The sequence below is a fragment of the Salvelinus namaycush genome, unplaced genomic scaffold (assembly GCF_016432855.1).
Source record: "Salvelinus namaycush isolate Seneca unplaced genomic scaffold, SaNama_1.0 Scaffold382, whole genome shotgun sequence".
NCBI lineage: Eukaryota > Metazoa > Chordata > Actinopteri > Salmoniformes > Salmonidae > Salvelinus > Salvelinus namaycush.
This window is the reverse complement of record NW_024060808.1, coordinates 180,516-193,583: the sequence shown is the minus strand read 5'-3', so window position 1 is coordinate 193,583 and position 13,068 is coordinate 180,516. Positions and strand designations below refer to the sequence as shown.

Here is a 13,068-nt window from a genome sequence, read left to right as displayed (position 1 = left end):
TACTGCACTGTTGGAGCTAGAAACACAAACATTTATCTAGATATTACTGCACTGTTGGAGCTATGAACACAAGCATTTAGTTAGATACTACTGTACTGTTGGAGCTGGGAACACAAGCATTTAGTTAGATATTACTGAACTGTTGGAGCTATGAACACAAGCATTTCGCTACACCGGCAATAACAGCTGTTAAATATGTGTATTTGACCACTAAAAATGGGATTAATTGATTGATTGAGGCAATAGTGATGACTGTGCTTTCTTTCTCCCCCAGTATACCAGGTCTGTCAGCTCTGGGGAAGCTGGACCCCAAGGAGAGTGAAATGATCATGGAGTATTTCACAACACAGGTGCTGCTGCTGAAGGATAAGGAACGTAAGAAAACACTGTCTGTCTGCCTCTCTGTCTGCCTCTCTGTCTCTCGCTCTCCTTATCTGCCTCTCTCTATCTGCCTCTCTATCTCGCTCTCTCTCTGTCTGCCTCTTCCTCTGCCTGCCTCTCTGTCTGCCTCTCTGTCTCTCGCTCTCCTTATCTGCCTCTGTCTGCCTCTCTATCTCACTCTCTCACAATCTGCCTCTATCTCGCTCTCTCTCTATCTGCCTCTCTATCTGCCTCTTTCTCTGTCTGCCTCTCTCTCTCTCTCTCTATCTGCCTCTCTCTCTCTCTCTCTATCTGCCTCTCTATCTCGCTCTCTCTCTATCTGCCTCTCTATCTGCCTCTTTCTCTGTCTGCCTCTCTATCTCTCTCTCTCTGTCTGCCTCTCTATCTCACTCTCTCACAATCTGCCTCTATCTCGCTCTCTCTCTGTCTGCCTCCTCCTCTGTCTGCCTCTCTCTCTCTCTCTCTCTCTCTCTCTCTCTCTCTCTCTCTCTCTATCTGCCTCTCTATCTCGCTCTCTCTCTATCTGCCTCTCTATCTTTCTCTTTCTCTGTCTGCCTCTCTATCTCTCTCTCTCTGTCTGCCTCTCTATCTCGCTCTCTCTCTGTCTGCCTCTCTATCTCGCTCTCCCTCTATCTGCCTCTGTCTGTTTCTCTCTCTCTGTCTATTGCTGTCTGTTTGTCTATCTGCCTCTCTATCTCGCTCTTTCTCTGTCTGCCTCTCTCTCTCTCTCTATCTGCCTCTCTATCTCGCTCTCTCTCTATCTGCCTCTCTATCTGCCTCTTTCTCTATCTCGCTCTCTCTCTATCTGCCTCTCTCGCTCTCTCTCTATCTGCCTCTCTCTCTCTCTCTGCCTCTCTATCTCTCTCTCTCTCTATCTACCTCTCTATCTGCCTCTTTCTCTATCTGCCTCTCTATCTCGCTCTCTCTCTATCTGCCTCTCTCTCTCTCTCTCTCTCTCTCTCTCTCTCTCTCTCTGTCTGCCTCTCTATCTCGCTCTCTCTCTATCTGCCTCTCTCTCTCTCTATCTGCCTCTCTATCTCTCGCTCTCTCTATCTGCCTCTATCTGCCTCTCTCTCTCTATCTGCCTCTCTCTCTCTCTCTGTCTGCCTCTCTATCTCGCTCTCTCTCTGTCTGCCTCTCTCTCTCTCTCTCTCTCTGTCTGCCTCTCTCTCTCTCTCTCTCTCTCTCTCTCTCTCTCTCTCTCTCTCTCTCTCTCTCTCTCTCTCTCTCTCTCTCTGTCTGCCTCTCTATCTCGCTCTCTCTCTATCTGCCTCTCTCTCTCTCTCTCTATCTGCCTCTGTCTGCCTCTCTATCTCTCTATCTGCCTCTCTCTCTCTCTCTCTCTCTCTCTCTCTCCCTGTCTGCCTCTCTATCTCGCTCTCTCTCTATCTGCCTCTCTCTCTCTCTCTCTCTCTATCTGCCTCTCTATCTCGCTCTCTCTCTATCTGCCTCTCTATCTCTCGCTCTCTCTCTATCTGCCTCTCTATCTCTCGCTCTCTCTATCTGCCTCTCTCTCTCTCTCTCTGTCTGCCTCTCTATCTCTCTCGCTCTCTATCTGCCTCTGTCTGCCTCTCTATCTCTCTATCTCGCTCTCTCTCTGTCTGCCTCTGTCTGTTTCTCTCTCTCTGTCTATTGCTGTCTGTCTGTCTATCTGCCTCTCTATCTCGCTCTCTCTCTATCTGCCTCTCTATCTCGCTCTCTCTCTATCTGCCTCTCTATCTCGCTCTTTCTCTATCTGCCTCTCTATCTCGCTCTTTCTCTATCTATCTCTCTATCTCTCTCTCTCTATTTGCCTCTATCTCGCTCTCTCTCTATCTGCCTCTCTATCTCGCTCTCTCTCTATCTGCCTCTCTATCTCTCTCTCTCTCTATCTGCCTCTCTATCTCGCTCTCTCTCTATCTGCCTCTGTCTGTTTCTCTCTCTGTCAATTGCTGTCTGTCTCTCTGTCTGCCTCTTTCTCTGTCTGTCTCTCTCATTCTCATTTTTTTCTCTGTCTGTCTCTCGTTCTGTTTCTCTCTGTTTCTCTCTCTAACGATGCAGAGTCTGGGCTTTGCCGTTTACAATGTATTTGTAAAGCGTTAATAAATCATTTATAAAGCGTCATTAAGTGTCTATAACATGTTAATACGTGTCTATAACATGTCAATAAGTATTTTCTCTCTGTAGTCTTGCAGAAAACAGTGAGAGAAGAGAAGAAACTGTTGGTTGAGAACGCTAAGCTGAAGAAAGACATCTCTGACCTGAAGATTCTACTGACTGAGAAACAACAGAAGAAGAAAGGTACTGACTGACTGACTGACTGACTGGTTATCTGACTGGTTTACTGACTGACTGGTTATCTGACTGGTTTACTGGCTGACTTGTTAACTGACTGACTGGTTATTTGACTGGTTTACTGGCTGACTGGCTGACTGAGTGGTTATTTGACTGACTGACTGGTTATCTGACTGGTTTACTGGCTGACTGGCTGACTGGTTAACTGACTGACTGGTTAACTGACTGGCTGGTTAACTGAAAGGTTTACTGGCTGACTGGTTAACTAACTGGTTTACTGGCTGACTGGCTGACTGGTTAACTGACTGGTTAACTAACTGACTGGTTAACTGACTGACTGTTTTACTGACTGGTTAACTGATTGGTTTAATGACTGACTGACTGACTATTTTACTGGCTGACTAACTGGTTAACTGACTGGTTAACTCACTGGTTTACTGCCACCCTGACTGGCTGACTGACTGGTTAACTGACTGGTCTATTGACTTATTGACTGGTTAACTGACTGGTTTAATGACTAACTGACTGGTTAACTGACTGGCTTACTGACTGACAGGCTTACTAACTGACTGGATTACTGACTGGCTGGCTGACTGACTGATTGATTGATTGATTGACTGGCTGACTGACTGATTGAATGAATGACTGACTGACTGGCTGACTGATTGACTGGCTGACTGATTGACTGGGTGACTTACTGAAGGACTGACTGGATTACTGACTGGCTGGCTGACTGATTGAATAGCTGGCTGACTGGCTGACTGATTGAATGGCTTGCTGACTGGCTGACTGATTGAATGGCTTGCTGACTGGCTGACTGATTGAATGGCTTGCTGACTGGCTGACTGATTGACTGGCTGACTGATTGAATGGCTGGCGTACTGACTGACTGGTTAACTGACTGATTGACTGACTGACTGGATTACTGACTGATTGATTGACTGGCTGACTGATTGATTGACTGGCTGACTGATTGACTGACTGATTGATTGACTGGCTGACTGATTGAATGGCTGACTGATTGACTGGCTGACTGATTGACTGGCTGACTGATTGATTGGCTGACTGACTGATTGGATTACTGACTGACTGATTGCTTTATACCCTCAATTATCTGTGTGTTTCCAGCCAAAGCAGCAACTGCCTCCAAACTTACTGCCCCGGGGTCCACAGCTTCCCTGTCTGCCCCCGGCACCAACCCCAAACCCGGCAGGGAAAGAGATGGGAGGAGGAGGAGAGGAGAGAGAAAGGGTGAGACACACACACACACACACACACACACACACACACACACACACACACACACACACACACACACACACACACACACACACACACACACAGATAGACAACTGTGACCAATGCAATGGTTTAATGTCAATCAATGTAAAAGAGAAGACAAAATCCTCAAATCAATACTTTGCTAACCGAGACATCCCAACTGAGACAGACAAATCCCCAGTCAGTAGTTAGGAGTCAGTTTGTCAGTGACTTCTAGATCATCTCTTTTATTAGATGTAATGCAGCTAGGACTCTATACTGAAGATTACAGACAAATAACTCTGTAGAGAGGGTGGTGCAAATAAAATTTAAAAAATGCAAATTAATTACTTAAAAATCATACAATGTGATTTTCTGGATTTTTGTTTTAGATTCCGTCTCTCACAGTTGAAGTGTACCTATGATAAAAATTACAGACCTCTACATGCTTTGTAAGTAGGAAAACCTGCAAAATCGGCAGTGTATCAAATACTTGTTCTCCCCACTGTATATATAAACCAAAGTAATTGTAGTGTGTGCAGTACTCTATATATTTAAACCTCAGTAAATGTAGTGTGTACAGTACTCTATATATTTTGTACCAATTGAGAACTTTGGTCTAATTCCCTGAGATCTGGATCTTCTCTGGAAAATCATTATTTTAGTCTTTTTGGGGTTTACTGCCAGGGCCCAGGTTTGGCAGTACTGCTCTAGCAGGTCCAGGCTCTGCTGTAGGCCATGTGCTGTGGGTGACAGCAGGCATAGGTCATCTGCAAAGAGCATGCATTTAACCTCTGAATTGTGGAGACTAACACCAGGGGTTGAGGATTGTTCTAGAATAGTGGCCAATTCGTTGAAATAAATATTGAAGAGTACAGGGCTCAGATTGCAACCCTGGCGAAGGCCCCGCCCCTCTCTCCCTCTCCCTCTCCCTCTCCCTCTCTCTCAATTCCCTCTCTTTCTCTGTCTGTCTCCCTCTCTCTCAGGGAGGAGAGAGAGAACAAAATCTGAGTCTGCGTTAGAGGAGGAACCTCGCATGGACGTGTCTCGCCTCGACCTGCGGATTGGTCGGATCGTTGGCGTCCGCTACCACCCATTGGCTGGGGCTCTGTATGTCCAGGAAGTGGATCTGGGAGAGCCCGCCCCCCGCACGGTTGTCAGCGCGCTACGACACATTCCTAAAGAACAGGTAGGTTAAAGGTCACACACACAGGTGTCATGACGTTGCCCTCTTTGGACACAGCGAGTACCACCCCCCTACCTCTGCACAATCCCCCTCTCTCTGTCTCCTACACCCAGGCTGCTATGGTCAGAGAGGTCATAAATTCCTAGAGGAGATACTTTCCTCATGGCCAGATTATAGAGAGAGAGGGAGTTTTCACAGAGAGAACAAAGGAATTTCTTTCACCTCACAGAACTGGAGGTCCGAACAATATTTATGTTCTGGAGAACGTATAAAAGATCGGTGAAGAATCCAGCTACGAACTGGTCCGTTTGGTACAATTTTGTGAAACTCATGAGAGACAATACAGCCACATTACCATAATCCTATTTATACAACAGTCTCAGTTATGAGGCTTACATCTAATTGTTGTATAAAATGAATGAGTAAAGATGAAACTATTTGTGAAATTATGTAATGTGATTTTAGACTGTTTAATGAAGGAAACTCCAATTCCCTGGAGTTGAACTAAATCAGAGGACCGCCCCCTGAGCACAGGCAGGACCCGGCGTCATGAGACAGCCCTTTTCTATGTTCCGAATAAAACCCCCACCTGGGTTTTCCCCCTCCAGACCAGCTTACCTCAATTACGAGAGGGCCAAGGTTTGAGACCAGACCAGTACCTCTATCACAGAGGGAAATAAGGTTTAAGTAGATTGCTGAATCTTTTAACCATCCCACGTGGTTAAACTCTTAGACTATCGATACCAACAGAATAAGAACAAGGCTTTGATATTAATTACTAGTCTGCTGCCAGGATATCGGTATCATTGAACGCGAAGACCGACAACCGCCGAAACATCTATTCTAATACTGTAACGGTGGTTCTCCTCCTCTTCAACCGAAGAGGAGGAGTAGTGATTGAACCAAGGCGCAGCGGGTTGTGAATACATAATTTAATAAAGACACGACAAAACAATGAAGACAGAAAACGACCTAGACTTGAATAAACTACAAAATAACAAAACCGAAATGTATAGACAGACCTGAACAATACGAACTTACAAATAACGCGAAGAACGCACGAACAGGTAAAAATAGACTACACAAAATGACGATGTACAAAACAAACCGAACAGTCCCGTATGGTGCGACAAACACTGACACAGGAGACAACCACCCACAACGAACACTGTGAAACAACCTACCTAAATATGACTCAATTAGAGGAACGCCAAACACCTGCCTCTAATTAAGAGCCATACCAGGCAACCCTTAAACCAACATAGAAACAGAAAACATAGAATGCCCACCCAAACTCACGTCCTGACCAACTAACACATACAACAAACTAACAGAAATAGGTCAGGAACGTGACATAACCCCCCCCTTAAGGTGCGAACTCCGGGCGCACCAGCACAAAGTCTAGGGGAGGGTCTGGGTGGGCATCTGACCACGGTGGTGGCTCAGGCTCAGGGCGAGGTCCCCACCCCACCATAGTCAATCCCAGCTTACATCTCCCCCTACAAATGACCACCCTCATATTACACCCACTTAATCTTTTGGGTAACATCGAGACAAGGGGCAGCACCGGGATAGAGGGATAGCTCAGGACAGAGGGATAGCTCAGGACAGAGGGATAGCTCAGGATAGAGAGGTAGCTCAGGATAGAGAGGTAGCTCAGGATAGAGGGGCAACTCCGGACTGAAAGGCAGCTCCGGACAGAGAGACAGCTCTGGACTGAGGGGCAGTTCTGGACAAATAGCCGCTCTGGGCTGAGGGACAGCTCATGACTGGCTGACGGCTCTGGACGCTCATGGCTGGCTGACGGCTCTGGACGCTCATGGCTGGCTGACGGCTCTGGACGCTCATGGCTGGCTGACGGCTCTGGACGCTCATGGCTGACTGACGGCTCAGGACGCTCATGGCTGGCTGACGGCTCAGGACGCTCATGGCTGGCTGACGGCTCTGGACGCTCATGGCTGGCTGACGGCTCTGGACGCTCATGGCTGGCTGACGGCTCTGGACGCTCATGGCTGGCTGACGGCTCTGGACGCTCATGGCTCACTGACGGCTCTGGCAGATCCTGTCTGGTTGGCGGCTCTGGCAGATCCTGTCTGGTTGGCGGCTCTGGCAGATCCTGTCTGGTTGGCGGCCCTGGCAGATCCTGTCTGGTTGGCGGCTCTGGCAGATCCTGTCTGGTTGGCGGCTCTGGCAGATCCTGACTGACGAATGGCTCTAGCGGCTCCTGACTGACTAACGGCTCTGACGGCTCGGGACAGACGGGCGGCTCTAATGGCTCGGGACAGACGGATGGCTCAGACGGCGCTGGGGAGACGGATGGCTCAGATGGCGCTGGGGAGACGGATGGCTCAGATGGCGCTGAGGAGACGGATGGCTCAGATGGCGCTGCGGAGACGGATGGCTCAGATGGCGCTGCGGAGACGGATGGCTCAGACTGATCCTGTCTGGCGGAAGGCTTTGGCTGCTCCTGTCTGGCGGAAGGCTCTGTAGGCTCATGGCAGACGGGCAGTTCATGCGGCGCTTGGCAGACGGACAGTTCAGGCGCCGTTGGGCAGACGGCAGACTCTGGCCGGCTGAGACGCACTGTAGGCCTGGTGCGTGGTGCCGGAACTGGAGGCACCGGACTGGAGACACGCACTTCAAGCCTAGTGCGGGGAGCAGGGACAGGGCACACTGGACTCTCAAAACGTACTATATGCCTGGTGCGTGGTACCGGCACTGGTGGCACCGGGCTGAGTGCACGCACATCAGGACTAGTACGGGGAGAAGGAACAGTGTGTACAGGGCTCTGGAGACGCACAGGTGGCTTAGTGCGTGGTGCCGGAACTGGAGGCACCGGACTGGAGACACGCACCATAGAGAGAGTGCGTGGAGGAGGAACAGGGCTCTGGAAACGCACTGGAAGCCTGGTGCGTGGTGTAGGCACTGGTGGTACTGGGCTGGGGCGGGGAGGTAGCGCCGGAAATACCGGACCGTGCAGGCGTATTGGCTCCCTTGAACACTGAGCCTGCCCAACCTTACCTGGCTGAATGCTCCCCGTCACCCGACCAGTGCGGGGAGGTGGAATAACCCGCACCGGGCTATGTAGGCGAACCGGGGACACCATGCGTAAGGCTGGTGCCATGTAAGCCGGCCCAAGGAGACGTACTGGTGGCCAGATATGTAGAGCCGGCTTCATGGCGCTTGGCTCAATGCTCCATCTAGCCCTACCAGTGCGGGGAGGTGGAATAACCCGCACTGGGCTATGCACACGTACAGGAGACACCGTGCGCTCTACTGCGTAACACGGTGTCTGCCCGTACTCCCGCTCTCCACGGTTAGCCTGGTAAGTGGGCGCAGGTCTCCTACCTGCCCTTGGCCCACTACCTCTTAGCCCCCCCCCCAAGAAATTTTTGGGTAGTACTCACGGGCTTTTCGGGCTTCCGTGCAAGACACGTCCCCTCATAACGCCGGTTCCCTTCTCCGATTGCCTCTGCTCTCCTCAGTGCCTCCAGCTGTTCCCATGGGAGGCGATCCCTTCCAGCCAGGATCTCCTCCCATGTGTAGCAACCTTTACCATCTAATACATCCTCCCATGTCCATTCCTCCTTCTTGTGCTGTCCCTTCCTCCGATTACACCGCTGCTTGGTTCTGGTTAAGAGGTGGGTGGTTCTGTAACGGTGGTTCTCCTCCTCTTCAACCGAAGAGGAGGAGTAGTGATTGAACCAAGGCGCAGCGGGTTGTGAATACATAATTTAATAAAGACACGACAAAACAATGAAGACAGAAAACGACCTAGACTTGAATAAACTACAAAATAACAAAACCGAAATGTATAGACAGACCTGAACAATACGAACTTACAAATAACTCGAAGAACGCACGAACAGGTAAAAATAGACTACACAAAATGACGATGTACAAAACAAACCGAACAGTCCCGTATGGTGCGACAAACACTGACACAGGAGACAACCACCCACAACGAACACTGTGAAACAACCTACCTAAATATGACTCAATTAGAGGAACGCCAAACACCTGCCTCTAATTAAGAGCCATACCAGGCAACCCTTAAACCAACATAGAAACAGAAAACATAGAATGCCCACCCAAACTCACGTCCTGACCAACTAACACATACAACAAACTAACAGAAATAGGTCAGGAACGTGACAAATACAACATTTCTGAATGGGACTCTGAAGTATCCATTCTAACCACGAAAGACGGGCGGATAAACTTCCAACAGAAAGAAGGACGATTCCAACAGAGATCACGTGACAGTTGTGGTGTAAAACAGGACTTATTGTACTTCAATAAACTGTATTCACGACGACACACTGAGCGTAAATATATATATTGATTGCAATTGTTCCCGAATGAGTGAGCGTTCATGTGCAAAGGATTAGCATTTCAATTGTTATAATTATCAACTTTGTAGTGTCTTTTATCTTTCGCGCCACTCAGTTTTTTGTCCAACAAGCCGCCATGCCGGTTTAGCCCACTAGGGCACATTCCCCTATCATTTCCTTGTAACCATATGTACTTTGTTTGTTTGTGTGTGCATTTCTGTGATTTAATTAGTTAGTTAATAAATAAATGATTTAAGACAATTGATGTATGGATGACTCATAGTGAAGACTGGGTTCGTGCAGATAACCAACAATTTACGACGTTTGGAATGAGACTAACGTGAAGAATAATTCATTAATCAGAAGACTAAGTGATCAGATATTAAAATATCTGAAAGTTATATTAGGAAAATTATAACTTTGTAATCTGAATATTTTCCTTGGTGCCCCGACTTCCTAGTTAATTACAATGACATGATTAATCAGTTTAATAACGTAATAATAATTACAGAGAATCTTTGATAAAGACTAATCTTCAGTTTAATGATGCCAAAGACACGACACAGGTTACACACGCACTTGTCTGTGAGTCTCCTTCTGTCTCCTTTAGACAGTGTGTTGTCATGTAGTTTAAAGTGGAACTCTGACCAGTAGTCTCTCTGTCTGTCTCCTTTAGACAGTGTGTTGTCATGTAGTTTAAAGTGGAACTCTGATCAGTAGTCTCTCTGTCTGTCTCCTTTAGACAGTGTGTTGTCATGTAGTTTAAAGTGGAACTCTGACCAGTAGTCTCTCTGTCTGTCTCCTTTAGACAGTGTGTTGTCATGTAGTTTAAAGTGGAACTCTGATCAGTAGTCTCTCTGTCTGTCTCCTTTAGACAGTGTGTTGTTATGTAGTTTAAAGTGGAACTCTGACCAGTAGTCTCTCTGTCTGTCTCCTTTAGACAGTGTGTTGTCATGTAGTTTAAAGTGGAACTCTGACCAGTAGTCTCTCTGTCTGTCTCCTTTAGACAGTGTGTTGTCATGTAGTTTAAAGTGGAACTCTGACCAGTAGTCTCTCTGTCTGTCTCCTTTAGACAGTGTGTTGTCATACAGCTGACCACCATGCAGAAAATAATTCCTGTCTCAGACACCCCATACTGTGTACACACACACGTACACACACACGTACACACACACACCTGTTTGATGAGTCAGAGACACCAGTCTGTAGTGACAGACTTAACAATGCTTCTGGGTGGCCAGAGAGACAGAACACACCATGCTGAACAGGACCTGAAACGCTGTCTCACACACACACATACACACACGCACGCACACACACACACACACACTTTCACCGTCAAACACTCACACACACACCGCCATCTCTCATATCACGCACTGGCTGTCAGTGTTAGCCAAAATTAAAGTGAAATCAGTGCTAGGTTATTACTTAGAGAGAGTGTATCTTTCTCTAGAAGTAAAGTGTTATTATTCAGAGAGTGTATCTTTCTCTAGAAGTGTTATTATTTAGAGTGTGTATCTTTCTCTAGAAGTGTTATTATTAATTAGAGTGTGTATCTTTCTCTAGAAGTGTTATTATTTAGAGTGTGTATCTTTCTCTAGAAGTGTTATTATTTAGAATGTGTATCTTTCTCTAGAAGTAAAGTGTTATTACTTAGAGAGAGTGTATCTTTCTCCAGAAGTGTTATTATTTAGAGAGAGTGTATCTTTCTCCAGAAGTGTTATTATTTAGAGAGAGTGTATCTTTCTCTAGAAGTGTTATTATTTAGAGAGAGTGTATCTTTCTCCAGAAGTGTTATTATTTAGAGAGTGTATCTTTCTCCAGAAGTGTTATTATTTAGAGAGAGTGTATCTTTCTCTAGAAGTAAAGTGTTATTTAGAGAGAGTGTATCTTTCTCTAGAAGTGTTATTATTTAGAGAGAGTGTATCATTCTCCAGAAGTGTTATTATTTAGAGTGCGTATCTTTCTCCAGAAGTGTTATTATTTAGAGAGAGTTTATCTTTCTCCAGAAGTGTTATTATTTAGAGAGAGTGTATCTTTCTCTAGAAGTGTTATTATTTAGAGAGAGTGTATCTTTCTCCAGAAGTGTTATTATTTAGAGAGAGTGTATCTTTCTCTAGAAGTGTTATTATTTAGAGAGAGTGTATCTTTCTCTAGAAGTGTTATTATTTAGAGAGAGTGTATCTTTCTCTAGAAGTGTTATTATTTAGAGAGAGTGTATCTTTCTCTAGAAGTGTTATTATTTAGAGAGTGTATCTTTCTCTGGAAGTGTTATTATTTAGAGAGAGTGTATCTTTCTCTAGAAGTGTTATTATTTAGAGAGAGTGTATCTTTCTCCAGAAGTGTTATTATTTAGAGAGAGTGTATCTTTCTCTAGAAGTGTTATTATTTAGAGAGAGTGTATCTTTCTCTAGAAGTGTTATTATTTAGAGAGAGTGTATCTTTCTCCAGAAGTGTTATTATTTAGAGAGAGTGTATCTTTCTCTAGAAGTAAAGTGTTATTTAGAGAGTGTGTAAATTGTTATTATTCAGAGAATGTGTATCTTTCTCTCTGGTGTGTGTGCCTGTGTGTGTAGCTTCAGGGTCGTCTGGCGGTGTTGCTGTGCAATGTGCGTCCCTGTCGGGTGAAAGGCGTGGTCTCCACGGCGATGGTTCTCTGTGGCTCCGCCCCTAACGCCCATGATAACGATAACGATGATGACGCCCAGGTGGAGTTTCTGGAACCGCCCACTAACGCTGTACCTGGCGATAGGGTCACTTTCTACGATTATCCTGGTAACTACACACACACACACACACTACATTCCTCTTCTATCACCCTGGTAACTACATTCCTCTTTCTATCACCCTGGTAACTACATTCCCCTTTCTATCACCCTGGTAGCAACAGTCTTCTTTCTATCACCCTGGTAACTTCATTCCTCTTTCTATCACCCTGGTAACTACATTCCTCTTTCTATCACCCTGGTAACTACATTCCTCTTTCTATCACCCTGGTAACTACAAGCCTCTTTCTATCACCCTGGTAACTACATTCCTCTTTCTATCACCCTGGTAACTTCATTCCTCTTTCTATCACCCTGGTAACTTCATTCCTCTTTCTATCACCCTGGTAACTACATTCCTCTTTCTATCACCCTGGTAACTACATTCCTCTTTTTATCACCCTGGTAACTACATTCCTCTTTCTATCACCCTGGTAACTTCATTCCTCTTTCTATCACCCTGGTAACTACATTCCTCTTTCTATCACCCTGGTAACTACATTCCTCTTTTTATCACCCTGGTAACTACATTCCTCTTTCTATCACCCTGGTAACTACAAGCCTCTTTCTATCACCCTGGTAGCAACAGTCTTCTTTCTATCACCCTGGTAACTTCATTCCTCTTTCTATCACCCTGGTAACTACAATCCTCTTTCTATCTATCACCCTGGTAACTTCATTCCTCTTTCTATCACCCTGGTAACTACATTCCTCTTTCTATCACCCTGGTAACTACATTCCTCTTTCTATCACCCTGGTAACTACAAGCCTCTTTCTATCACCCTGGTAACTACATTCCTCTTTCTATCACCCTGGTAACTTCATTCCTCTTTCTATCACCCTGGTAACTTCATTCCTCTTTCTA

The 13,068-nt window shown here is 46.1% G+C and overlaps 1 protein-coding gene across 1 annotated transcript in view; it reads left to right on the top strand.

Moving 5' to 3' along the window:
- Positions 1-233: 233 nt before the first annotated feature.
- Positions 234-13,068, top strand: part of aimp1b (aminoacyl tRNA synthetase complex interacting multifunctional protein 1b) — a 15,504-nt gene continuing 2,669 nt past the window's right edge. Inside the window, exons 1-5 of the mRNA XM_038985829.1 lie at positions 234-375; positions 2,548-2,661; positions 3,784-3,906; positions 4,902-5,104; positions 12,015-12,213. Coding sequence (XP_038841757.1) covers positions 249-375; positions 2,548-2,661; positions 3,784-3,906; positions 4,902-5,104; positions 12,015-12,213 — 766 coding nt within the window. The 5' untranslated portion in view covers positions 234-248. The remainder of the gene's footprint in view (positions 376-2,547; positions 2,662-3,783; positions 3,907-4,901; positions 5,105-12,014; positions 12,214-13,068) is intronic.